The sequence below is a fragment of the Denticeps clupeoides genome, unplaced genomic scaffold (genome assembly GCF_900700375.1).
Source record: "Denticeps clupeoides unplaced genomic scaffold, fDenClu1.1, whole genome shotgun sequence".
NCBI lineage: Eukaryota > Metazoa > Chordata > Actinopteri > Clupeiformes > Denticipitidae > Denticeps > Denticeps clupeoides.
This window is the reverse complement of record NW_021630036.1, coordinates 22,184-44,005: the sequence shown is the minus strand read 5'-3', so window position 1 is coordinate 44,005 and position 21,822 is coordinate 22,184. Positions and strand designations below refer to the sequence as shown.

The 21,822-nt window shown below is 43.2% G+C and overlaps 1 protein-coding gene, 15 non-coding genes and 12 pseudogenes across 17 annotated transcripts; 1 reads left to right on the top strand and 27 right to left on the bottom strand.

The window, feature by feature from the left end:
• Positions 1–35: 35 nt before the first annotated feature.
• Positions 36–8,794, top strand: LOC114781131 (G-protein-signaling modulator 2-like). Of its 2 annotated transcripts, XM_028967840.1 has the most exons (15): positions 36–195; positions 1,419–1,526; positions 3,385–3,606; positions 3,719–3,854; positions 3,948–4,087; positions 4,163–4,286; positions 4,449–4,564; positions 4,667–4,822; positions 4,899–5,007; positions 5,328–5,508; positions 5,717–5,787; positions 7,114–7,305; positions 7,431–7,590; positions 7,965–8,176; positions 8,263–8,794. In XM_028967840.1, the coding sequence occupies exons 2-15, from the start codon at positions 1,471–1,473 to the stop codon at positions 8,425–8,427; spliced, it is 2,040 nt and encodes a 679-aa protein (XP_028823673.1). In that variant the 5' UTR covers positions 36–195; positions 1,419–1,470; the 3' UTR covers positions 8,428–8,794. The 2 variants fall into 2 exon arrangements, with proteins under 2 accessions (XP_028823673.1, XP_028823672.1); XM_028967839.1 differs by lacking the exons at positions 36–195; positions 1,419–1,526 and adding an exon at positions 2,530–2,876.
• A 6,056-nt stretch (positions 8,795–14,850) lies between these two features.
• Positions 14,851–14,969, bottom strand: LOC114781234 (uncharacterized; annotated as a pseudogene).
• A 142-nt stretch (positions 14,970–15,111) lies between these two features.
• Positions 15,112–15,230, bottom strand: LOC114781219 (uncharacterized; annotated as a pseudogene).
• Positions 15,231–15,365: 135 nt separating this feature from the next.
• On the bottom strand, positions 15,366–15,484 carry LOC114781205 (uncharacterized; annotated as a pseudogene).
• Positions 15,485–15,627: 143 nt separating this feature from the next.
• On the bottom strand, positions 15,628–15,746 carry LOC114781188 (5S ribosomal RNA). The gene has a single exon (XR_003747551.1). It is a non-coding gene; the product is annotated as a 5S ribosomal RNA (ribosomal RNA).
• A 143-nt stretch (positions 15,747–15,889) lies between these two features.
• On the bottom strand, positions 15,890–16,009 carry LOC114781215 (uncharacterized; annotated as a pseudogene).
• Positions 16,010–16,154: 145 nt separating this feature from the next.
• On the bottom strand, positions 16,155–16,273 carry LOC114781227 (uncharacterized; annotated as a pseudogene).
• Positions 16,274–16,417: 144 nt separating this feature from the next.
• LOC114781198 (5S ribosomal RNA) lies at positions 16,418–16,536 on the bottom strand. Its single transcript, XR_003747561.1, has one exon. It is a non-coding gene; the product is annotated as a 5S ribosomal RNA (ribosomal RNA).
• Positions 16,537–16,680: 144 nt separating this feature from the next.
• Positions 16,681–16,799, bottom strand: LOC114781216 (uncharacterized; annotated as a pseudogene).
• A 145-nt stretch (positions 16,800–16,944) lies between these two features.
• LOC114781202 (5S ribosomal RNA) lies at positions 16,945–17,063 on the bottom strand. The gene has a single exon (XR_003747565.1). It is a non-coding gene; the product is annotated as a 5S ribosomal RNA (ribosomal RNA).
• A 143-nt stretch (positions 17,064–17,206) lies between these two features.
• Positions 17,207–17,325, bottom strand: LOC114781273 (5S ribosomal RNA). Its single transcript, XR_003747607.1, has one exon. It is a non-coding gene; the product is annotated as a 5S ribosomal RNA (ribosomal RNA).
• Positions 17,326–17,468: 143 nt separating this feature from the next.
• On the bottom strand, positions 17,469–17,589 carry LOC114781217 (uncharacterized; annotated as a pseudogene).
• Positions 17,590–17,732: 143 nt separating this feature from the next.
• On the bottom strand, positions 17,733–17,850 carry LOC114781279 (5S ribosomal RNA). The gene has a single exon (XR_003747613.1). It is a non-coding gene; the product is annotated as a 5S ribosomal RNA (ribosomal RNA).
• Positions 17,851–17,994: 144 nt separating this feature from the next.
• On the bottom strand, positions 17,995–18,113 carry LOC114781222 (uncharacterized; annotated as a pseudogene).
• A 145-nt stretch (positions 18,114–18,258) lies between these two features.
• On the bottom strand, positions 18,259–18,377 carry LOC114781271 (5S ribosomal RNA). Its single transcript, XR_003747605.1, has one exon. It is a non-coding gene; the product is annotated as a 5S ribosomal RNA (ribosomal RNA).
• A 144-nt stretch (positions 18,378–18,521) lies between these two features.
• LOC114781232 (uncharacterized) lies at positions 18,522–18,640 on the bottom strand (annotated as a pseudogene).
• A 136-nt stretch (positions 18,641–18,776) lies between these two features.
• LOC114781204 (uncharacterized) lies at positions 18,777–18,895 on the bottom strand (annotated as a pseudogene).
• Positions 18,896–19,038: 143 nt separating this feature from the next.
• On the bottom strand, positions 19,039–19,157 carry LOC114781195 (5S ribosomal RNA). The gene has a single exon (XR_003747558.1). It is a non-coding gene; the product is annotated as a 5S ribosomal RNA (ribosomal RNA).
• Positions 19,158–19,301: 144 nt separating this feature from the next.
• LOC114781270 (5S ribosomal RNA) lies at positions 19,302–19,420 on the bottom strand. Its single transcript, XR_003747604.1, has one exon. It is a non-coding gene; the product is annotated as a 5S ribosomal RNA (ribosomal RNA).
• A 145-nt stretch (positions 19,421–19,565) lies between these two features.
• Positions 19,566–19,684, bottom strand: LOC114781226 (uncharacterized; annotated as a pseudogene).
• A 144-nt stretch (positions 19,685–19,828) lies between these two features.
• Positions 19,829–19,947, bottom strand: LOC114781197 (5S ribosomal RNA). Its single transcript, XR_003747560.1, has one exon. It is a non-coding gene; the product is annotated as a 5S ribosomal RNA (ribosomal RNA).
• A 144-nt stretch (positions 19,948–20,091) lies between these two features.
• On the bottom strand, positions 20,092–20,209 carry LOC114781214 (uncharacterized; annotated as a pseudogene).
• A 145-nt stretch (positions 20,210–20,354) lies between these two features.
• LOC114781203 (5S ribosomal RNA) lies at positions 20,355–20,473 on the bottom strand. The gene has a single exon (XR_003747566.1). It is a non-coding gene; the product is annotated as a 5S ribosomal RNA (ribosomal RNA).
• A 143-nt stretch (positions 20,474–20,616) lies between these two features.
• On the bottom strand, positions 20,617–20,734 carry LOC114781192 (5S ribosomal RNA). Its single transcript, XR_003747555.1, has one exon. It is a non-coding gene; the product is annotated as a 5S ribosomal RNA (ribosomal RNA).
• Positions 20,735–20,878: 144 nt separating this feature from the next.
• LOC114781267 (5S ribosomal RNA) lies at positions 20,879–20,997 on the bottom strand. The gene has a single exon (XR_003747601.1). It is a non-coding gene; the product is annotated as a 5S ribosomal RNA (ribosomal RNA).
• A 144-nt stretch (positions 20,998–21,141) lies between these two features.
• LOC114781183 (5S ribosomal RNA) lies at positions 21,142–21,261 on the bottom strand. The gene has a single exon (XR_003747546.1). It is a non-coding gene; the product is annotated as a 5S ribosomal RNA (ribosomal RNA).
• Positions 21,262–21,404: 143 nt separating this feature from the next.
• Positions 21,405–21,523, bottom strand: LOC114781266 (5S ribosomal RNA). Its single transcript, XR_003747600.1, has one exon. It is a non-coding gene; the product is annotated as a 5S ribosomal RNA (ribosomal RNA).
• A 144-nt stretch (positions 21,524–21,667) lies between these two features.
• Positions 21,668–21,786, bottom strand: LOC114781275 (5S ribosomal RNA). The gene has a single exon (XR_003747609.1). It is a non-coding gene; the product is annotated as a 5S ribosomal RNA (ribosomal RNA).
• Between the last annotated feature and the right edge of the window lie 36 nt (positions 21,787–21,822).

Below are 21,822 nucleotides of genomic sequence, written 5' to 3'. Positions count from 1 at the left end.
TTCGAGATGTGGGCGGGGCCGTGGGCGGAGCTCGCTGGTCGCTCCCGATGGGCACGTTCCTCCAAGTTCGGGCCAAGGGAGACAGAAGTGGGTAAAGTTGGGAGAAAATGGCGGAGGCGCCCCGTTGCCGGAGCGGCTGAGACGGAGAGGTCTCCTCCCGGATCGCGGGTGCCGAGGGACGACAACCAACTCCGGGTAAGGAAGACGCGTCTCTCCCGGCCAGCGCCACAGATAAAACCGACATGTTAGAAGCGCTTCTGACGTAAAATGCCCACAAAATACTCATGTGACCATGCGGGAGTCTTCCTGTGTCAAGATGCACTTATCATTCTTATATGTTATTTAATTTATCTTCACAGAATCTCTATATTCGTAAAAATACTCAATATTCTTAATATTTGGCCTATTCCTGCTTTTATTTCTACATTTCTCTCTGTGTGTGTGTGTGTGTATATATATATATATATATATATATAAAAACTATATTACTGACAGTCTGATGAATATATGAAATAATTCAACTGGGTTGGAAATTATATGACATATAAGTGTGGATGGCGGTGGTTCGTGTTTTAATCAAATTTACCCGTCTAATAAATACTTTGATGATGGTGCTGCACCGCTTCTGTTGAATAAATCAGAATCAGAAAACATTATTAATCCCAAAGGAAATTTCTTATGCTACAACTGAACAGAGGGAAAGACGTACGTACAACAAGTGCACAGAGAGACATTTATGAGTATAAATAGAAATAAGCACTAAACCTGATAAACCTTTTGACCTTTCAAATATATTCATAAAAGAAGAAAACTAGAAAATTGGACATGGGTAAGTTGTCCTATTTTATCGTTAATGGACAGATAATGGACACTGCTAATGGACACGGCCTCGGGTGAACAGTGTGTGGTTGCTCGCTACAAAACCCAGATAGTTTTACGTTTTAGTAGTACGTACAGCTACGTTGCTGTTAGATTTACATTTACAGCATTTATCAGACTCCCTTAGTGTCCTGCTCAGGGACACGATGGTAGTAAGTAGGATTTGAACCTGGGTCTTCTGTGTTACCCGCTAGGCTACCACCTGTTAGATGTTGAAGAAGGGTAGAACAGCACCTCGTACGGGCCGTTTCTGTCGCGCTTGTCGTGTGATGTTCGTTAAATATTCAGGACCCGCTTTCCTGGAACAGGAGAACATCTGACTCTGAGTAGATGGGAAAAGTTACAGGAAGAGAATGCAGGGTGAACATGGCGCTCTGATCCGCCTTGATAGGGGCGAGACGCCGGCAGTTTGGTGGGGAAGAAGCGTTTGTGATGTACGGAGGAGGACGGAGGGATGTTGGAAAGTGCTTTTGTGTCTCGGTCGAGGAGAACATTTCTGTCCTCACATCTTAGTTCTTGTTTTTCTTTGAATAATGAAGCAGGACCTCCACACTCGTATGGTGAACTCCGCTCCCGACGCTTCACTCCTCCATGGAAACAGGCCTCGGTGTTCAGGATGAGGAGCAGCCATTGGATGTGCGCTACAGGTAAGTCGTCCTCACCTGTCCTACCTGTCTTCAGTTTTGGCTTGAACACACATACACACACATACACATGTACACATAGACGTATGTACACGCACGCACACACACGTACACACAGACCCACGTACACACACACACGCGCAGGTTTTAGGCTCCAATGTTTGTGCTCCTTGCTTGTTAGTTGAGGAGAAAAGGCAGCAGATGTTGTGAGATGGCGGTTTTCTGATTTGGCTCTCGGCTGCATTGGCGCTGCATGTTGCGTGTATGTGAAGGTTCCGTGTACGTGACTGCCACTTGTTCTTTATCTAGATTTTTTTTGTGTATATAGACAAGATTTTATATTATTTCAGAAATGGTCTCATCATGCGGGAAGCCTGGGTCTGAAACGCGAAGCGACGTCGCCGCATGCATTTTTAAAGATCCCCCATGAAATATTGATGATGGGGAGGCTCTGCCTCTCCGCCATGGTCATCTCGCCAGTGGTCTCATGCTGGAGACACACCTGTTGGCGTTGGTGAGTCCTGTTTGGTTACAGGAAGTTTATTTTACCCAAATCAGTCTCGGTTGTTGTTCCTGGAGGACCAACTAGCAGAAGGACTGTAATTAGTTCTAACGTGGCTGCATACAGTATATATTAAACCTTCTCAGCCTGTCCTGGCATATGTGAAAGCAGCAGAATTAGCAAACTGTCAGGTGATCAAGGTCAGTAGGTGAACACGGTCTATATGTCCATCTGAACTGAACTGGAACCAGTTGATTAGTGTAAAAAAGCAACACGACTGTCTCTGTATCCGGGCAGGAAGACATTAGAAATGTTCCTTCTAGAAACCTGACCAAATCACACCGCTTTCCTTTGACCCCATGATCCCATGTGCGCAGCTTAGTCTTTCTCGTAGTCTACCACTGACCCGTTGACCAGGTCGGACCGGGACGCTCAAGTGGATTTGACCGGCTTGCCCTCGGCTGCCCGGCAGCCACATCCTCCGAGCCCCGTTTGGAGAAGCGTTCAGTCTGAGTTCTGGCGGGGTGTGGAGCCTGTTTACGGTGCTGCCATGGTTTAAACTGCACCCGTATAGACGAGAACAATTTTTACTGGGAGGTCCGGGTTAGAATCCGAGAGAACCCCACCGCAATGGTCAAGAAAACCGAACGCGGGGTGCCGAGAGAAGAGGGAGCCTGTAAACTGGAGACCGGAGTCCGTCCACGAATGGTGGTCTCACCAGGACACGAATGACACGTAGGCTGCGGTCGCCTTCTCCTTTCTTCTCCTCGATCCCAGTCACACATGGATAATCCTGAGATGTCCTTTCTACCCAAGTGCTTCAGCTGTTTGAAGCAAGAGAAGGACGGAAGGTAGCGTTTGTTCCTCCTGGAATTCCATGACACAGAAAAGCATGATGTTGGGAAATTTAAAGCTAAATTGCTTCAGGCTGCAAGAAAACAACTTTTGTTTATGAAAAAAAATGTTCACAGTATTTTCATATCAGTATTTGCATTACTTGACTGAATTAGTGTAAAAATGATTGCATTATAAAGGAGATTTTTTTTGGTTTTGGTTTTTTTATATGAGGTAATAACAGTTCAGCACATTTGCAGATTTGATCTCTGTGCACGCGATCCGGCTCATGATTTCTTTTGACCGTGTAATTGAAGTATCCTTTTGCAGTCCTCACCACGGTATTGTGAAGGTACAGTAGTTAATTCAGCATGGGGCTGGTGATTGTGTTTCAGGCCTTTACCCCACTGTTCCAATCAAATGAAGTCGAATTTCGAGCTTGCCTTCGTGCATCTCCCTATCACAGAGAGACTTTCTGCTTCTGCATTCTTCTGAAGCCTGATGAAACCCTCCTCTACTCTCCAGGATGGAGGCGTCCTGTCTGGAGCTGGCTCTAGAAGGGGAACGTTTATGCAAGGCGGGTGATTATGGCGCCGGCGTCTCCTTCTTCGAATCGGCCATACAGGTAGGCACCGAAGACCTCCAGATCCTGAGTGCCATCTACAGCCAGCTGGGCAACGCCTACTTTCACCTCCACGAATACGGGAAGGCCCTCGAATTCCACCACCATGACCTCACCTTGACTAGGTAGAGTCCCGCCAGCCTGAACCTGTTCTCTGGAAGTCCTCTGGAGCTTTCTGGAGGCCTTCTCTGGCACGAGGCTCTATTGTTTCTGAAAATGATTTCTGTTTGGAATAAGGACCATTGGAGATGACAGCGGAGAGGCGAAGGCCAGCGGGAACCTCGGGAACACGCTGAAAGTTCTGGGTCGGTATGACGAAGCAGCGGTTTGTTGCCAGAGGCATTTAGAACTGTCAAGGGCTCATAACGACAAGGTGAGCGTTCCTTCATTTTAACAGCTTCTGTTTTATGTGCGTCATCTACATAAACACAGAAATACATCTGTGAGCGCTTCTTCTAATCTGCAGGTTGGCCAGGCCAGAGCGCTGTATAACTATGGGAACGTTTACCATGCCAAAGGAAAGAGCATCTGCTGGAGTGGGATGGATCCAGGGGAATTCCCGGAGGAAGCCCGGACCGCCCTGCAGAAGGCCACTGAATATTACGAGTAAGTATTTGCGTGGGTGTGTGCACTTCTTTGTTTTGTTTCTTTTGCATTTGTGATTTGTCTGCGTTTCTCTAGAGCCAATCTGACCATCGTGAAGGACCTGGGAGACCGGGCAGCTCAGGGCCGCACGTACGGGAACCTCGGCAACACGCACTACCTGTTGGGAAGCTACCAGAATGCATTAGCAGCTCATGAGCAGGTAGGGGTGTGGAGGGTAAAGAAGGAACGAGAAATGAAATATCGTGGTGCAGCAGTCATGTGACTGTAACCTGAAAGCAGATTTTAAGCTTCGGCAAAATGCCATAAATGTAAATGTACGCGGATTTATGTGCATGATTTCTCACTCGTTCTCCCCGTGAAGCGCCTCCTCATTGCTAAAGAGTTCGGGGACCGGGCAGCCGAGAGGAGGGCCTACTGTAACCTTGGAAACGCCAACGTGTTCCTGGGTCAGTTTGAAATCGCTGCTGACCATTACAAGTGAGTGGGCATCGGGTCCGATATGTAAACCGTTCTACACCATTCTAAACCAGCATGCATACATTTCTGCGTGTGTGTGTGTGTGTGTGTGTGTATATAAAGGCGCACACTGCAGCTGTCACGCCTGTTGAAGGACCGGGCAGTGGAGGCTCAGGCCTGCTACAGTCTTGGCAATACCTACACCCTTCTGCAGGACTATGAACGAGCCATCGACTATCATCTCAAACACCTACGCATTGCCCAGGACCTCCATGACCGGTCAGCAGGTCCTCTGATCCAGGCCTCTTATGAGGTCACCAGACCCAAGTCTTAATTACAATCTTCCTGTCTGTAGGATTGGCGAGGGCCGGGCATGCTGGAGTTTGGGAAATGCCTACACAGCTTTGGGGAACCACAAGCAGGCCATGCACTTTGCCCAGAAGCACTTGGAGATCTCCACAGAGGTGACTATTTGTGATGTCGCCCCCTGGTGGCTGTCTGAGGGAGAACCTGTTGATCCTCTGGCTTTGGAAAAGCCTTGCATGTTTCAGGCTAATTAACCAGGGAGGGAGGGACGGAGGAGGATCTGCAAGCATTCCTTTCACTGATTCATTTTAATCCAACCCTGGGTGGGAGAGCTGCTTTATTCCTCGTCCTTTTTCACCTCTGTTCAGTTGTGTACGAGGATGCAGAACATAACATTTTTAACAAATCATAAAACATATTGCAATAGATGAAAGTTGTTTAGACTATTAAAACCATCTGATGCACCTCTTTTCTGCAGATAGGAGACCGCAGTGGAGAGCTGACAGCCAGGATGAACGTCTCTGATCTTCAGCTGGTTCTGGGCCTCAGCCACAAAAACAGCATCTCCGTTACGACCAACACGCGTCCCAACAGCCCACAGTGTACACACCCCAACAGCTCTGAAAAGATGGACGAAGACGGCGATCAGAGCCCACAGGGTACGCAAGGAGCCTGACTTTCTATATATTACAGAAAACATTTGATGGTCACTGAGGGTAAATGGCAGGTGGGTTATGTGTAGCACATAAATTACTTTGTATAAATTGCATGATTTTTACCCTAACCTTAAATGAGAATAAACACGTAAAGAATCCCTTATTATTGAACCCTTGCTAGCAAATAATCATGGCTGTGGTGTTTCTTTAGAAGATCGCCCAATAACTGGAAGGAGACCCAGCATGGAGAACATGGAGCTGCTCAGCCCTGAAAAAAGTACCGTGAGTGTGCACTGCAAACAAGAAAAGTTGTCATCCTCAATAGTTATTAGACTACAGTGGATATAAAAAGTGTGCACACTAGGGCATTAACGACTTCTCCATCAATAAAGACGTCATCAACATCAAGACTAGATCAACCCCCAAAAAGACAGCCTTCTTTTAGAATACTACAATACTGTACAGTACTACAGAAATACTTTCATTTGAAATAGTTCCCAACGCTGCACGCAGCACATGGAAACTCTGCTTTATGAGCTGTGCCAGACACACCTTTTTTTTTTTTTTTTTACATCAACACACTTACACTAATAGATTTATTGAAGCAGCTTTTTATTTATTTCAGTTAAACAACAGGTTTTTCTTTCTGCGCAATAGTAGAATTAAAATGTAATGCTTTAACACATTTAAGTAGTAATCCTATAAATGCTATTTTCCCTAAATGCGTAGAAAACAACCTATATTGGGGCAGTGGTGGGTTAGCGGTTAAGGAAGCCGCCACATAATCAGAAGGTTGCTGGTTCGAATCCCGACCCGCCAAGGTGCCACTGAGCAAAGCACCGTCCCCACACACTGCTCCCCGGGCGCCTGTCATGGTGCCCACTGCTCACGCAGGGTGATGGTTAAATACAGAGGACACATTTCATCGTGCTACCGTGTGCTTTGCTGTGTATCACAATGACAATAACATCAACAACAACAACATTTATTTCTTATTTAGCCCAAAATCACATACAGTATGTCTCAATGGGCTTTGACAGGCCCTGCAGTTGACACCCCCCACACTTGACCCTTCTGCACACAAGGAAAACTCCACACAAAAAAACTCTAGAAGAGAGAAAAAAAGAAAGGAAGAAACGTTGGGAAGGAGTGATACAGAGAGGGACCCCCTTCCAGGGTAGAGGGAGCCTGCAAATGGTGTCAGTGCAGGGTTGGATATGATATAATGAGTCCTACAGTTGTAGGGTTGGAGAAGTCCAGGATGTATTCAGTGTCATGGTCTAGATTACGTGTCCATAATGATGTTACTGGTCCATTTGAAGATCCCTGAAGCTGTAGTTGTAACGGTGGTGGTGGCTGTGGTGACCCTCTGGTTTGTTTCATGTTTTGTCCTTGTAAAGCAGTTGTCAGGAACCAGGATTTATTTGCTGGTCTGATCACTGGGGTCAATCACTTCACATTCACTTCAAATTTACAGTTTATTTACCATTTACAGTTTATATTGCAGCATGTCATTTTACAAGTTATTGTGACGTGTATGCACTCAACCAGCCCACATTCAGTACACTAGAAAACTTAAAGCTCATGATTGCTCTCTGTACCTGTCAGGACCAGAGTGAGGACAAAGACCCAGAGTCCATGTCCCCCAAACCGTCCAACCTGGGGAAGGTGTCCTCCAAACTGTTCTTCATTAATCGCCTCCGAAGCAAGAAGCACAAGCACAGCAGATCTCCATCGAGAGATTTACAACAATCCAGCAACTCTGCAGCCCCGCCCTCTAGTGACACACTGAGGTCAAAGGTCAGCTGGTTCTGAGCCCTGTGGTTTAAGGCGTGGACCGCATTCTGTGCAATGTCCCTTCAGAATGGACCTTGTTCAGGTTTTTTGCATAAAGTTTGTGTTCATGAACTTGCGCTCCTTCCCAGAGTTTTCCGGATACGTTAGGAGATGACGGATTTTTTGACCTCCTGAGTCGTTTCCAAGGCAACCGCATGGACGACCAAAGGTGCTCCATAGGGGACGGCCTGAGCCGTGTCTCCACCCACTCCTCTCCCTCTTCCACCCCACCAGTAGCCATGAAGAAATGTGAGTTAGCTGCCCTCCACCCGGTTGTGGTTTTGTACTCGTCGTGGTAGAATCCCACAGGGCTTGAATAACCTACCGTAGCCAGCGTTATTACCTCTGTAGTTCTGTGCTGCTGCTCTAGCTTCTAGCGTGATTGGAAATTGTTCCTGTAGTTCGATTTATTCAGGACTGAAGCTAACGTCAGTTTAGTGCTGGAACGTGTCTTGTCTGATCAGTAGCAATATCGGAACGAAAGGGCACCAATTTACATCAGTGGGGAATCATTTTTCCACTAAGGACAAAGTGTTTATAAGGGTCACTGGTTCCTACAACCCACCAGTTAGTCCAGATTTTGTAATTAGTTTACTTTTATCATTTATCCTCTGTTTATCTAGCTACTTCCGCTCCAGGGGCATCAGACGTCCCGCCACAACACGGGCCCTTCCTGGACCTGCTGGCCAGCTCACAGGCCCGACGACTGAACGACCAGCGGGCCAGTGTGGGCAGCCTGCCGGGACTCAGCCAGGCGGTCCTCAGCCGTCTCATCGCCACCAGTGATGGCAGCGAACCAGAAGAGGACTTCTTCAACATGCTGATCAAGTGCCAGGTGGGAGGAGCTTGAAACATCTTGATGCTTCTGAAACGTTGTCGGTTGTTCGGATTCGCGCGTCAGACCATCTCGTTCGTTCACAGGGATCTCGACTGGATGACCAGAGGAGTCCGCCGCCACCGCCTCCATCCCGAGGCCCGACCGTCCCCGACGAGGATTTCTTCAGCCTTGTCCTGCGCTCACAGGCCAAGCGAATGGATGAACAGCGTGTGGTCGTCCCCTCCTCACCCCCCACGACCCAGCACTGACCAAGGCCTGGTCCAGAACAGAGAGCTGGTCGCTGTGAACTTAACACGTTAATGAAGATCCCGACTGTCTGGACCGTCCCCTCACGTCTGTTTTTATATGGAAACCTCAGTTTTCCATTACCTCAGTGTACCACCAGCATTTCGAATAATTTGGTGGATTTTTGTTAAACGCTTCACCTTTATTTTCTTGTGAAAAAAAAACGTTTCCTGCGATATGATGTGTTTTTAACTAAGGTTTGTTTTGTAGCTCTTTCCTTTCGAATCATGTGCACTTCACTGGACTCGTTTCACCAAATAGTGTAACGCAATTTTTTAGAGCTCCAGACATCCTACATGTTAATGCAGGGAAGTGTGTTTAAAAAAAAAACAAACTATCAAATATTGTAATAGTTGTATTTTAACAGTATGAATATTTTTTGTCTTTGGTATTTGATGCTATTTTAGGGGATTAAAGCCTCTTTTTAGTATGAAATGTGCATTGGCTCTGACTTTCATTTCTAAAGCCTGTCCTGAGTCTGTTGAATAGTGTTGGGAGGGGTGTGTGTGTGTATTTGATGTTTATAAAATGCAAACTTTTCTCAAGATGCTCGGTGTCTAAAGCGAACTGGAATTGTGACTTGAACTGGTTTCAGGTGATTCAGCATGTGTAAGATTACCAGAAAAAAGGTAGCAATGCAATTTATGAACAAAGTGTAGATTCAATAATTATATATATATATATATATCTGGAATGGCTCTGAATACATATAGATGTAGTAATTTTATCATTTTCTCCTGTTACTTTGTCAGCTTTCTGATGTTTTTATGATATTTTTTTGTACATCTTAAAGTCTTTATAAAAAAACATTGAAAAGCACACTAGCTACTATTGTCTTTATATTATAATTTATTAAAAATTTGCAGTTTTCCCGTTCCACCTTAAAAGCTGCAATACCCCTATTCTGCCTGTAGGAGGGCAGAGCAGCAAGGATTACAGTCAGGAGATAAAATCTCCTTTAAATCTGTACATGGTTATTATCACTCTGTCCACTAAATATTCTGAACTAATAGAATCATTTGTTATCTGTTTGGACCAACATTTGACTGTGGAACTTTGCTCATATCCACATTGGTTTAAAATAATGTTCCTTCCAATATTCTTGGCAGAAAAATTAAGGTTTAAAAGCTTTGGGCCATTGATGAATCTTGAGGCGAGTTACTGTAGTTGAAAACTGTAGATAATATAATGAATAATAAAATGATGCTCTTCTGCTACTGTTTTTACATACAAGTTTAGTTTAACTTAACTGGCTTTTCTCTGTTTTAATTCAAGCTTATTATTTTGGCACCAAAGGTGCAGGATAACTATTAGGCTTGATATTATTAAATCGCTAACAACGTGAAAATGGTTCAGGTGCAGAACTTCTGTAGTACGTAGTTTGGGTTTGGTACCAGTCTGAGAAACATGCTGCTGTCCTGAGGCAGTTTTCTGTTGCAATGACGAATTTCCGCCAGCAGAGTGCACCAAAGGTCTTCAAATATCAAACACGGCCACAGCGAACACGCCCATACAGGACACATCTATTCCAAACACACCCATACCAAACACGTCCATTCCGAACACGCACATGTCAAACATGTCTATACCAAACACGCCATTCCAAATACGTCCATACCGTTTTCCCGGCTTTTTTTTTTTTTTCATTTAAAAATCGAAAAAGGCTTGCGTACAGCCATACCAGCTGAAGAACACACGATCTTGTCTGATCTTGGAAGCCTTGCAGGGTTGGGCCTGGTTAGTACTTGGATGAGACTGCCTGGGAATACCAGGTGCTGTAAGCTTTACATTTAAGGCATTTGGCAGACGCCCTTATCCAGAGCGACCTACAACATGCTTTCAAGTTTCCATCGATGAAGTGATCAGTTCTAGTTCATTAGGACCCCCAACTATGAATACAATCTTTTTATACTCTGTTGTAGATTCTATACACAAGTAAGACAATAAGAAGGTTACAACTTAATCTAAATCTTCTCTAAAGAGGAAGGTCTTGAGCTGCCCTTTGAAAATACTCAGTGACTGAGCTGTTCTGACCTCAAGGGGAAGTTCATTCCTCCAACAAGGGGCCAAGACAGGGAAGAGTCTAGATGAATGTCTTCCTTTTACCTTTAGCAATGGGGGACCACGTGAGCAGTACTGGAGGCTCAGCGTATACGAGATGGAGTGCGAGGTGTAATAAAGGCTGTGAGGTAGGATGGTGCTACTCCATGTTTGGCTTTGTAGGCCAGCATCAGTATTTTTTTTTTAATCTGACGCGTGCAGCTACTGGGAGCCAGTGGAGGGAACATAGCAGAGGGGTGATGTGGGAGAATTTCAGAAGGTTAAAGATCAGTCGTGCTGCTGCATTGTAGAGGTCTGATGGTATATAGAGGTAGACCAGCTAGAAGGGAGTTGCAGTAGTCCAGTCGTGAGATTACTAAGGTCTGAACCAGGATCTGGGTGTTGACAGATAAGGGCAGATTTGTCTGATATCGTAGAGAAGGAGCTTCATGGACTGATAAATAAGTTGAACTTTTTTTTTTTTTGTTAGTTTAATACTAAAATAAGTCAATGGGTTTTTTCACTCTTTGATACGTTTTCCCGTCCTTTTTCATGTTTTTTTTTCATTTAAAAGTCAAAGATTTTCAAGCAAGATTGCTTACGGCCATACCAGCCAAAAGAAAAAAAAAAGAAAAGTGAAGTGATTGTCACATGTGATACACAGCAGCACAGCACACAGTGCACATAGTGAAATTTGTCCTCTGCATTTAACCCATCACCCTGAGTGAGCAGTGGGCAGCCATGACCGGCGCCCGGGGAGCAGTGTATGGGGACGGTGCTTTGCTCAGTGGCACCTCAGTGGTACCTTGGCGGATCGGGATTCGAACCGGCAACCTTCTGATTATGGGGCCACTTCCTTAACTGCTAGGCCACCACTGAAATATGTGGTTATGGTGGTATATTGGGGCTACAGTGGCCCGGTACCCTAACTAGGACAGCCTAACTAGGGTGAATTTAACGCTGTCTGTGTCTAACAGGGGGACTGTGTGATAAACTGGACTTTATAATTGACACTGTGTGAAAGTGAAGTGAAATGAGTGTCTGGGACTTTAACAAAAAGCCAGAGAAAACAGATGGTACCAGTAGTGACTCCGCACCCATTGATCGTAGGGGGCGTGGCGGGTCGTAAAGAACTAAAAGTTCATTCAGGTATTGCGGGGCGAGACCATTTAGAGCTTTATGGGTCAAATGTAGGATTTTGTAGTCAATCCTAAATTTGATGGGTAACCAGTGCAGTGATTGTAAGACTGGGGTGATGTGGTCAAATTTCTGAGTTCTAGTTAGAACTCTGGCTGCAGCATTCTGTACTAGCTGGAGTTTACTCATGCACCTACTAGAGCATCCAGACAGTAGTAATCTAACCTTGATGTAATAAATGGATGGACCAACTTTTCTGCATCATGCATTGAAATGATATTTCTTATTTCTGCAATATTTCTAAGGAGAAAGAATGCTATCCTAGTGACATTCTACTTTCTACCACACTCTACTTTACTATGTGAAGACAAAACACCATTGGTGTCCACAAACTGATATGGTTGGTCAGATATGATCTGAACCATTCAAGGGCTGTTCCCTTAATCCCAATAACATTCTCTAACCTGGCAAGGAGAATAGCGTGATCGATAGTGTCAAACGCTGCACTCAGATCAGTGGCCGGTGCTAAGCGACGAGTTAACAATTTTGAGGATAGAATTTTTAATGTTTTAATGATAGAATGTTTTGTGCTGCAGGACGTGTTGTGCGTGTTGTGTTTTTGTGGACATCACTACGCGTCGGCCGGCGCGCAGCTGGCAGCGGGGGTCTGTCTCCCCGCGAACCCGTACAATCTAAACCAGTGAGGACCTGGTAGTTATAAGGGTTAAATGAATCATTATAAACGCTGTAATCGCGTGTTGGAACGTGGCCGCCTCGTGTTTCCCAGTAATTTTCCGCGCGGCGCGACGGGACCAAATACGGTCTCCTGCGCTCCACTCTCGTCCAATTGGACATTATTCTACTGTACAGAATAACAGCAGAATCACAACAAACCCCAAAATAATTAAAGTGCACAAAATTAAATCAGCAAGCCGGCGCGCGACGTTTCGGTGATGATTTTCACCTTCTTCAGGCGAATGGCTTGCAATAAACGCTGGGGGAGCGAACAAAGAAATAAAATAAAAGAATTGGTTTTTAGAAAAACCGTTGGTAAGGTTTTCAGAAAGATAGAGGCTTAGAGATATGCGTTCAGGTCGGTGTCTCGCAGCAGAATGAGCCATCCGAATCACCCTAATGCGTGATCTCAAAGCTCCGCCCCCAAAGGCTGTCTGTGGCAAGTTGAGGCCGAGTTCATGCTGTTTTCCTTGTTAAACTCCAGTGTAACTTGTTAATTATTAATTGTATCCTAGGGTTAGGGTTAGGCTTAGGGTTAGGTTAGGGGAATTAACCGGCGCCCAAAGCCGAGGCCAGGACCACCGTTGTGCACGCTCACAATACAGGGACAGCTCACGCACTCCAAAATTTCTCCATTCCCACCCACACAAACATAAAATCTCAATTAGGGCTTTCAGTGATCTGTTTAGACCGACATTGCTCAGTTAGGGTTACAAAACATTGGATTACTAAAGGTTAGGTTTAGGTTTTGGGGAAGTGGATGGGATATGGTTTAAAAATGTGCCTGATTTGGCTGCAAACAACCCCCCTTGCCATCAAACCCTCAATACACCTACCCTCTTTAATCACAAACATGAACTGGCAGAGAAATCCACATCATCAGACTGTTAAATAACTTTACCTGCACCTATTTTGGTTTAACAGGTAAGTAATTAGTTTTGTAATAATTTCTGTGCTAGATTGAGCATGCAGGTAAGTGAAAATTAGTTTTAATAACCCGTGCTATTAATTGAGCTTAACGGATATGGCAGCAGGACCTGTCGCGCGACGTTTCGGTCTGTTTTGACCTTCTTCAGGTGCGTCTCTGCTGCAAATGAGAGTCTGGAAACTAATACAAACAGTAGGTAAGTATTGTACAGTACTGTTTTACATGGCTTTGTGGTTATTGCCAGGTGCCAGTTCTTGGTTCCGTCCTCCGACAGGACAATCCCCTTTTCGGAGGGTCAGGTGAGAAGGATCCAGTCCAGAGAAACGCTCGCCATCCCTGCAGGATCTGGCTGGTTAGGTTAGGGGAAAATGACCGGCGCCCAAAGCCGAGGCCAGGACTACCGTTGTGCACAGGCCATACCAGGTTTACGCACCCCAAGCTTCACACCAACACACAGACACACATCCTAATAAGGATTAACTCCCAATTAGGGTTGAAATAAACGTTTGGGTCACTGAGGTTAAGTTTAGGGAAAGGGTTGTTTAGGCCCGTCACCTAGGGTTAGGGTTAGGGTTAGGTTAGGGGAAAATGAGGGCTAGGCACAGCACACTTTTCTTATTGTCAAAATGAACCGGAGAGATGTCCCCTTTGTGTCATTATAACAAGAAAAGTATCTGAAATTACCAGAAATGTTTTCGCCGCATGCGCCTCTTATTATTAACGTAGAAAATAAGCACACTGCTCGGTCAATGCTGTATGTCTTATTTTTTTGGGCTTGGTCAATTTTGTCTGGGGCCTTTTTTTTATTAAAAATAAGAAATGTGTCTTGGGCTTGAAGTCGAAAGTCAAAAAGCTGAAAAAATGACAAACTCCAAAAATAAAACTAAGTCGAAAGTCAAAAAGCTGAAAAAATGACAAAGTCCAAAAAAAAAACTAAGTCGAAAATCAAAAAGCTGAAAAAATGACAAACTCCAAAAAAAAACTAAGTCGGGAGTCAAAAAGCTGAAAAAATGACAGTCCAAAAAAAAACTAAGTCGAAAGTCAAAAAGCTGAAAAAATGACAAAGTCCAAAAAAAAACTAAGTCGGGAGTCAAAAAGCTGAAAAAATGACTAAGTCCAAAAACAAACCTAAGTCGAAAGTCGAAAAGCTGAAAAAATGACAAAGTAAAAAAAAAAACCAAGTCGAAAGTCAAAAAGCTGAAAAAATGGCAAAGTCCAAAAAAAAAAGTAAGTCGAAAGTAAAAAAATTGAAAAAATGACAAAGTCCAAAAAAAAACTAGGTCGAAACTCAAAAAGCTGAAAAAATGACAGTCCAAAAACAAACCTAAGTCGAAAGTCAAAAAGCTGAAAAAATGACAAAGTCCAAAAAAAAACTAAGTCGGGAGTCAAAAAGCTGAAAAAATGACAAAGTCCAAAAAAAAAACTAAGTCGGGAGTCAAAAAGCTGAAAAAATGAAAAAGTCCAAAAAAAAAACTAAGTCGAGAGTCAATAAGCTGAAAAAATGACAAAGTCGAAAAAAAAACTAAGTCGGAAAGTGACTTAGTGACAGTTAAAGCACCTGGTATTCCCAGGAGGTCTCCATTCAAAGTACTAACCAGTCCCAAGCCTTCTTAGCTTCCGAGATCAGACGAGACCGGGCGTTCTTGGGCTGGTATGGCCGTAAGCAATCTCTGCTTGAAAATCTTGGACTTTAAACAACCTAGGCTTGAAAACATATCACAGAGTGAAAATACCTCTTAACTTACTTTAGAAAAAAACTAACAAAGCGATGCAAAAAAACTTAATTTAAAAGTTTTTCAACAGTTAAAGCTTACAGCACCTGGTATTCCCAGGAGGTCTCCCATCCAAGTACTAACCAGGCCCAAGCCTTCTTAGCTTCCAATATCAGACAAGACCGGGCATTCTTGGGCTGGTATGGCCGTAAGCAATATCTGCTTGAAAATCTTGGACTTTAAACAACCTAGGCTTGAAAACATATCACAGAGTGAAAATACCTCTTAACTTACTTTAGAAGAAACTGATGCAAAAAAACTTCATTTTAAAAAGTTTTTCAACAGATAAAACTTACAGCACCTGGTATTCCCAGGAGGTCTCCATTCCAAGTACTAACCAGGCCCAAGCCTTCTTAGCTTCCGAGATCAGACGAGACCGGGCGTTCTTGGGCTGGTATGGCCGTAAGCAATCTCTGCTTGAAAATCTTGGACTTTAAACAACCTAGGCTTGAAAACATATCACAGAGTGAAAATACCTCTTAACTTACTTTAGAAAAAAACTAACAAAGCGAAGCAAAAAAACTTCATTTAAAAAGTTTTTCAACAGTTAAAGCTTACAGCACCTGGTATTCCCAGGAGGTCTCCTATCCAAGTACTAACCAGGTCCAAGCCTTCTTAGCTTCCGAGATCAGACGAGACCGGGCGTTCTTGGGCTGGTATGGCCGTAAGCAATCTCTGCTTGAAAATCTTGGACTTTAAACAACCTAGGCTTGAAAACATATCACAGAGTTAAAATACCTCTTAACTTACTTTAGAAAAAAACTAACAAAGCGATGCAAAAAAACTTCATTTAAAAAGTCTTTCAACAGTTAAAGCTTACAGCACCTGGTATTCCCAGGAGGTCTCCCATCCAAGTACAAACCAGGCCCAAGCCTTCTTAGCCTTCCAAGATCAGACGAGACCGGGCGTTCTTGGGCTGGTATGGCCGTAAGCAATCTCTGCTTGAAAATCTTGGACTTTAAACAACCTATGCTTGAAAACATATCACAGAGTGAAAATACATCTTAACTTACTTTAGAAAAAAAACTAACAAAGCGATGCAAAAAAACTTCATTTTAAAAAGTTTTTCAACAGTTAAAGCTTAAAGCACCTGGTATTCCCAGGAGGTCTCCCATCCAAGTACAAACAAGGCCCAAGCCTTCTTAGCTTCCAAGATCAGACGAGACCGGGCGTTCTTGGGCTGGTATGGCCGTAAGCAATCTCTGCTTGAAAATCTTGGACTTTAAACAACCTAGGCTTGAAAACATATCACAGAGTGAAAATACCTCTTAACTTACTTTAGAAAAAAACTAACAAAGCGATGCAAAAAAACTTCATTTAAAAAATTTTTTCAACAGCTGAAGCTTACAGCACCTGGTATTCCCAGGAGGTCTCCCATCCAAGTACTAACCAGGCCCAAGCCTTCTTAGCCTCTGAGATCAGACGAGACCGGGCGTTCTTGGGCTGGTATGGCCGTAAGCAATCTCTGCTTGAAAATCTTGGACTTTAAACAACCTAGGCTTGAAAACATATCACAGAGTGAAAATACCTCTTAACTTACTTTAGAAAAAAACTAACAAAGCGATGCAAAAAAACTTAATTTTAAAAAGTTTTTCAACAGTTAAAGCTTACAGCACCTGGTATTCCCAGGAGGTTTCCCATCCAAGTACTAACCAGGCCCAAGCCTTCTTAGCTTACGAGATCAGACGAGACTGGGCGTTTTTGGGCTGGTATGGCTGTCAGCAAGCTCTGCTTGAAAATCCTGGACTTTAAACAACCTAGGTTTGAAAACATATCAGAGAGTGAAAATACTTCTTAACTTACTTTAGAAAAAAACTAACAAAGCAATACAAAAAAACTTCATTTTAAAAAAGTTTTTCAACAGTTAAAGCTTACAGCACCTGGGATTCCCAGGAGGTCTCCTATCCAAGTACTAACCAGGTCCAAGCCTTCTTAGCTTCCGAGATCAGACGAGACCGGGCGGTCTTGGGCTGGTATGGCCGTAAGCAATCTCTGCTTGAAAATCTTGGACTTTAAACAACCTAGGCTTGAAAACATATCACAGAGTGAAAATACCTCTTAACTTACTTTAGAAAAAAACTAAAAAAGCGATGCAACAAAAGTTCATTTAAAAAGTTTTTCAACAGTTAAAGCTTACAGCACCTGGTATTCCCAGGAGGTCTCCCATCCAAATACTAACCAGGCCCAAGCCTTCTTAGCTTCCGAGATCAGATGAGACCGGGCGTTCTTGGGCTGGTATGGCCGTAAGTAATCTCTGCTTGAAAATCTTAGACTTTAAACAACCTAGGCTTGAAAACATCTCAAAGAGTGAAAATACCTCTTAACTTACTTTAGAAAAAAACTAACAAAGCGATGCAAAAAAATTAATCTTAAAAAGTTTTTCAACAGTTAAAGCTTACAGCACCTGGTATTCCCAGGAGGTCTCCCATCCAAGTACAAAAACCAGGCCAAAGCCTTCTTAGCTTCCGAGATCAGACGAGACCGGGCGTTCTTGGGCTGGTATGGCCGTAAGCAATCTCTGCTTGAAAATCTTGGACTTTAAACAACCTAGGCTTGAAAACATATCACAGAGTGAAATACCTCTTAACTTACTTTAGAAAAAAACTAACAAAGCGATGCAAAAAATCTTCATTTTAAAAAGTTTTTCAACAGTTAAAGCTTACAGCACCTGGTATTCCCAGGAGGTCTCCCATCTAAGTACTAACCAGGCCCAAGCCTTCTTAGCTTCCGAGATCAGACGAGACCGGGCGTTCTTGGCTGGTATGGCCGTAAGCAATCTCTGCTTGAAAATCTTGGACTTTAAACAACCTAGGCTTGAAAACATATCACAGAGTGAAAATACCTCTTAACTTACTTTAGAAAAAAACTAACAAAGCGATGCAAAAAAACTTCATTTTAAAAAGTTTTTCAACAGTTAAAGCTTACAGCACCTGGTATTCCCAGGAGGTCTGCCATCCAAGTACAAACCAGGCGCAAGCCTTCTTAGCTTCCGAGATCAGACGAGACCAGGCGTTCTTGGGCTGGTATGGCCGTAAGCAATCTGTGCTTGAAAATCTTGGACTTTAAACAACCTAGGCTTGAAAACATATCACAGAGTAAAAAATACCTCTTAACTTACTTTAGAAAAAAACCAACAAAGCGATGCAAAAAAACTTCATTTTAAAAAGTTTTTCAACAGTTAAAGCTTACAGCACCTGGTATTCCCAGGAGGTGTCCCATCCAAGTACTAACCAGGCCCAAGCCCTCTTAGCTTCTGAGATCAGACGAGACCGGGCGTTCTTGGGCTGGTATGGCCGTAAGCAATCTCTGCTTGAAAATCTTAGACTTTAAACAACCTAGGCTTGAAAACATCTCAAAGAGTAAAAATACCTCTTAACTTACTTTAGAAAAAAACTAACAAAGCGATGCAAAAAAATTTCATTTTAAAAAGTTTTTCAACAGTTAAAGCTTACAGCATCTGGTATTCCCAGGAGGTCTGCCATCCAAGTACAAACCAGGCGCAAGCCTTCTTAGCTTCCGAGATCAGACGAGACCAGGCGTTCTTGGGCTGGTATGGCCGTAAGCAATATCTGCTTGAAAATCTTGGACTTTAAACAACCTAGGCTTGAAAACATATCACAGAGTGAAAATACCTCTTAACTTACTTTAGAAGAAACTGATGCAAAAAAAACTTCATTTTAAAAAGTTTTTCAACAGATAAAACTTACAGCACCTGGTATTCCCAGGAGGTCTCCATTCCAAGTACTAACCAGGCCCAAGCCTTCTTAGCTTCCGAGATCAGACGAGACCGGGCGTTCTTGGGCTGGTATGGCCGTAAGCAATCTCTGCTTGAAAATCTTGGACTTTAAACAACCTAGGCTTGAAAACATATCACAGAGTGAAAATACCTCTTAACTTACTTTAGAAAAAAACTAACAAAGCGAAGCAAAAAAACTTCATTTAAAAAGTTTTTCAACAGTTAAAGCTTACAGCACCTGGTATTCCCAGAAGGTCTCCTATCCAAGTACTAACCAGGTCCAAGCCTTCTTAGCTTCCGAGATCAGACGAGACCGGGCGTTCTTGGGCTGGTATGGCCGTAAGCAATCTCTGCTTGAAAATCTTGGACTTTAAACAACCTAGGCTTGAAAACATCTCACAGAGTTAAAATACCTCTTAACTTACTTTAGAAAAAAACTAACAAAGCGATGCAAAAAAACTTCATTTTAAAAAGTCTTTCAACAGTTAAAGCTTACAGCACCTGGTATTCCCAGGAGGTCTCCCATCCAAGTACAAACCAGGCCCAAGCCTTCTTAGCTTCCGAGATCAGACGAGACCGGGCGTTCTTGGGCTGGTATGGCCGTAAGCAATCTCTGCTTGAAAATCTTGGACTTTAAACAACCTATGCTTGAAAACATATCACAGAGTGAAAATACATCTTAACTTACTTTAGAAAAAAAACTAACAAAGCGATGCAAAAAAACTTCATTTTAAAAAGTTTTTCAACAGTTAAAGCTTAAAGCACCTGGTATTCCCAGGAGGTCTCCCATCCAAGTACAAACAAGGCCCAAGCCTTCTTAGCTTCCAAGATCAGACGAGACCGGGCGTTCTTGGGCTGGTATGGCCGTAAGCAATCTCTGCTTGAAAATCTTGGACTTTAAACAACCTAGGCTTGAAAACATATCACAGAGTGAAAATACCTCTTAACTTACTTTAGAAAAAAACTAACAAAGCGATGCAAAAAAACTTCATTTAAAAAATTTTTTCAACAGCTGAAGCTTACAGCACCTGGTATTCCCAGGAGGTCTCCCATCCAAGTACTAACCAGGCCCAAGCCTTCTTAGCCTCTGAGATCAGACGAGACCGGGCGTTCTTGGGCTGGTATGGCCGTAAGCAATCTCTGCTTGAAAATCTTGGACTTTAAACAACCTAGGCTTGAAAACATATCACAGAGTGAAAATACCTCTTAACTTACTTTAGAAAAAAACTAACAAAGCGATGCAAAAAAACTTAATTTTAAAAAGTTTTTCAACAGTTAAAGCTTACAGCACCTGGTATTCCCAGGAGGTTTCCCATCCAAGTACTAACCAGGCCCAAGCCTTCTTAGCTTACGAGATCAGACGAGACCGGGCGTTTTGGGCTGGTATGGCCGTCAGCAAGCTCTGCTTGAAAATCCTGGACTTTAAACAACCTAGGCTTGAAAACATATCAGAGAGTGAAAATACCTCTTAACTTACTTTAGAAAAAAACTAACAAAGCGATACAAAAAAACTTCATTTTAAAAAGTTTTTCAACAGATTAAAGCTTACAGCACCTGGTATTCCCAGGAGGTCTCCATTCCAAGTACTAACCAGGCCCAAGCCTTCTTAGCTTCCGAGATCAGACGAGACCGGGCGTTCTTGGGCTGGTATGGCCGTAAGCAATCTCTGCTTGAAAATCTTGGACTTTAAACAACCTAGGCTTGAAAACATATCACAGAGTGAAAATACCTCTTAACTTACTTTAGAAAAAAACTAACAAAGCGATGCAAAAAAACTTCATTTAAAAAGTTTTTCAACAGTTAAAGCTTACAGCACCTGGTATTCCCAGGAGGTCTCCATCCAAGTACTAACCAGGCCCAAGCCTTCTTAGCTTCCGAGATCAGACGAGACCGGGCGTTCTTGGGCTGGTATGGCCGTAAGCAATCTCTGCTTGAAAATCTTGGACTTTAAACAACCTAGGCTTGAAAACATATCACAGAGTGAAAATACCTCTTAACTTACTTTAGAAAAAAACTAACAAAGCGATGCAAAAAAACTTCATTTTAAAAAGTTTTTCAACAGTTAAAGCTTACAGCACCTGGTATTCCCAGGAGGTCTCCCATCCAAGTACTAACCAGGCCCAAGCCTTCTTAGCTTCCGAGATCAGACGAGACCGGGCGTTCTTGGGCTGGTATGGCCGTAAGCAATCTCTGCTTGAAAATCTTGGACTTTAAACAACCTAGGCTTGAAAACATATCACAGAGTGAAAATACCTCTTAACTTACTTTAGAAAAAAACTAACAAAGCGATGCAAAAAAACTTCATTTTAAAAAGTTTTTCAACAGTTAAAGCTTACAGCACCTGGTATTCCCAGGAGGTCTCCCATCCAAGTACTAAACCAGGCCCAAGCCTTCTTAGCTTCCGAGATCAGACGAGACCGGGCGTTCTTGGGCTGGTATGGCCGTAAGCAATCTCTGCTTGAAAATCTTGGACTTTAAACAACCTAGGCTTGAAAACATATCACAGAGTGAAAATACCTCTTAACTTACTTTAGAAAAAAACTAACAAAGCGATGCAAAAAAACTTCATTTAAAAAGTTTTTCAACAGTTAAAGCTTACAGCACCTGGTATTCCCAGGAGGTCTCCCATCCAAGTACTAACCAGGCCCAAGCCTTCTTAGCTTCCGAGATCAGACGAGACCGGGCGTTCTTGGGCTGGTATGGCCGTAAGCAATCTCTGCTTGAAAATCTTGGACTTTAAACAACCTAGGCTTGAAAACATATCACAGAGTGAAAATACCTCTTAACTTACTTTAGAAAAAAACTAACAAAGCGATGCAAAAAAACTTCATTTTAAAAAGTTTTTCAACAGTTAAAGCTTACAGCACCTGGTATTCCCAGGAGGTCTCCCATCCAAGTACTAACCAGGCCCAAGCCTTCTTAGCTTACGAGATCAGACGAGACCGGGCGTTCTTGGGCTGGTATGGCCGTAAGCAATCTCTGCTTGAAAATCTTGGACTTTAAACAACCT

Coding starts and splice junctions, on each gene's coding strand:
- LOC114781131 (XM_028967839.1), top strand. CDS start 2,809: ATGGATAATCCTGAGATGTCCTTTCTACCCAAGTGCTTCAGCTGTTTG. Junction 3,855..3,947: donor CAAGGGCTCATAACGACAAG/GTGAGCGTTCCT, acceptor TCTAATCTGCAG/GTTGGCCAGGCCAGAGCGCT. Junction 5,788..7,113: donor TCAGCCCTGAAAAAAGTACC/GTGAGTGTGCAC, acceptor TGTACCTGTCAG/GACCAGAGTGAGGACAAAGA.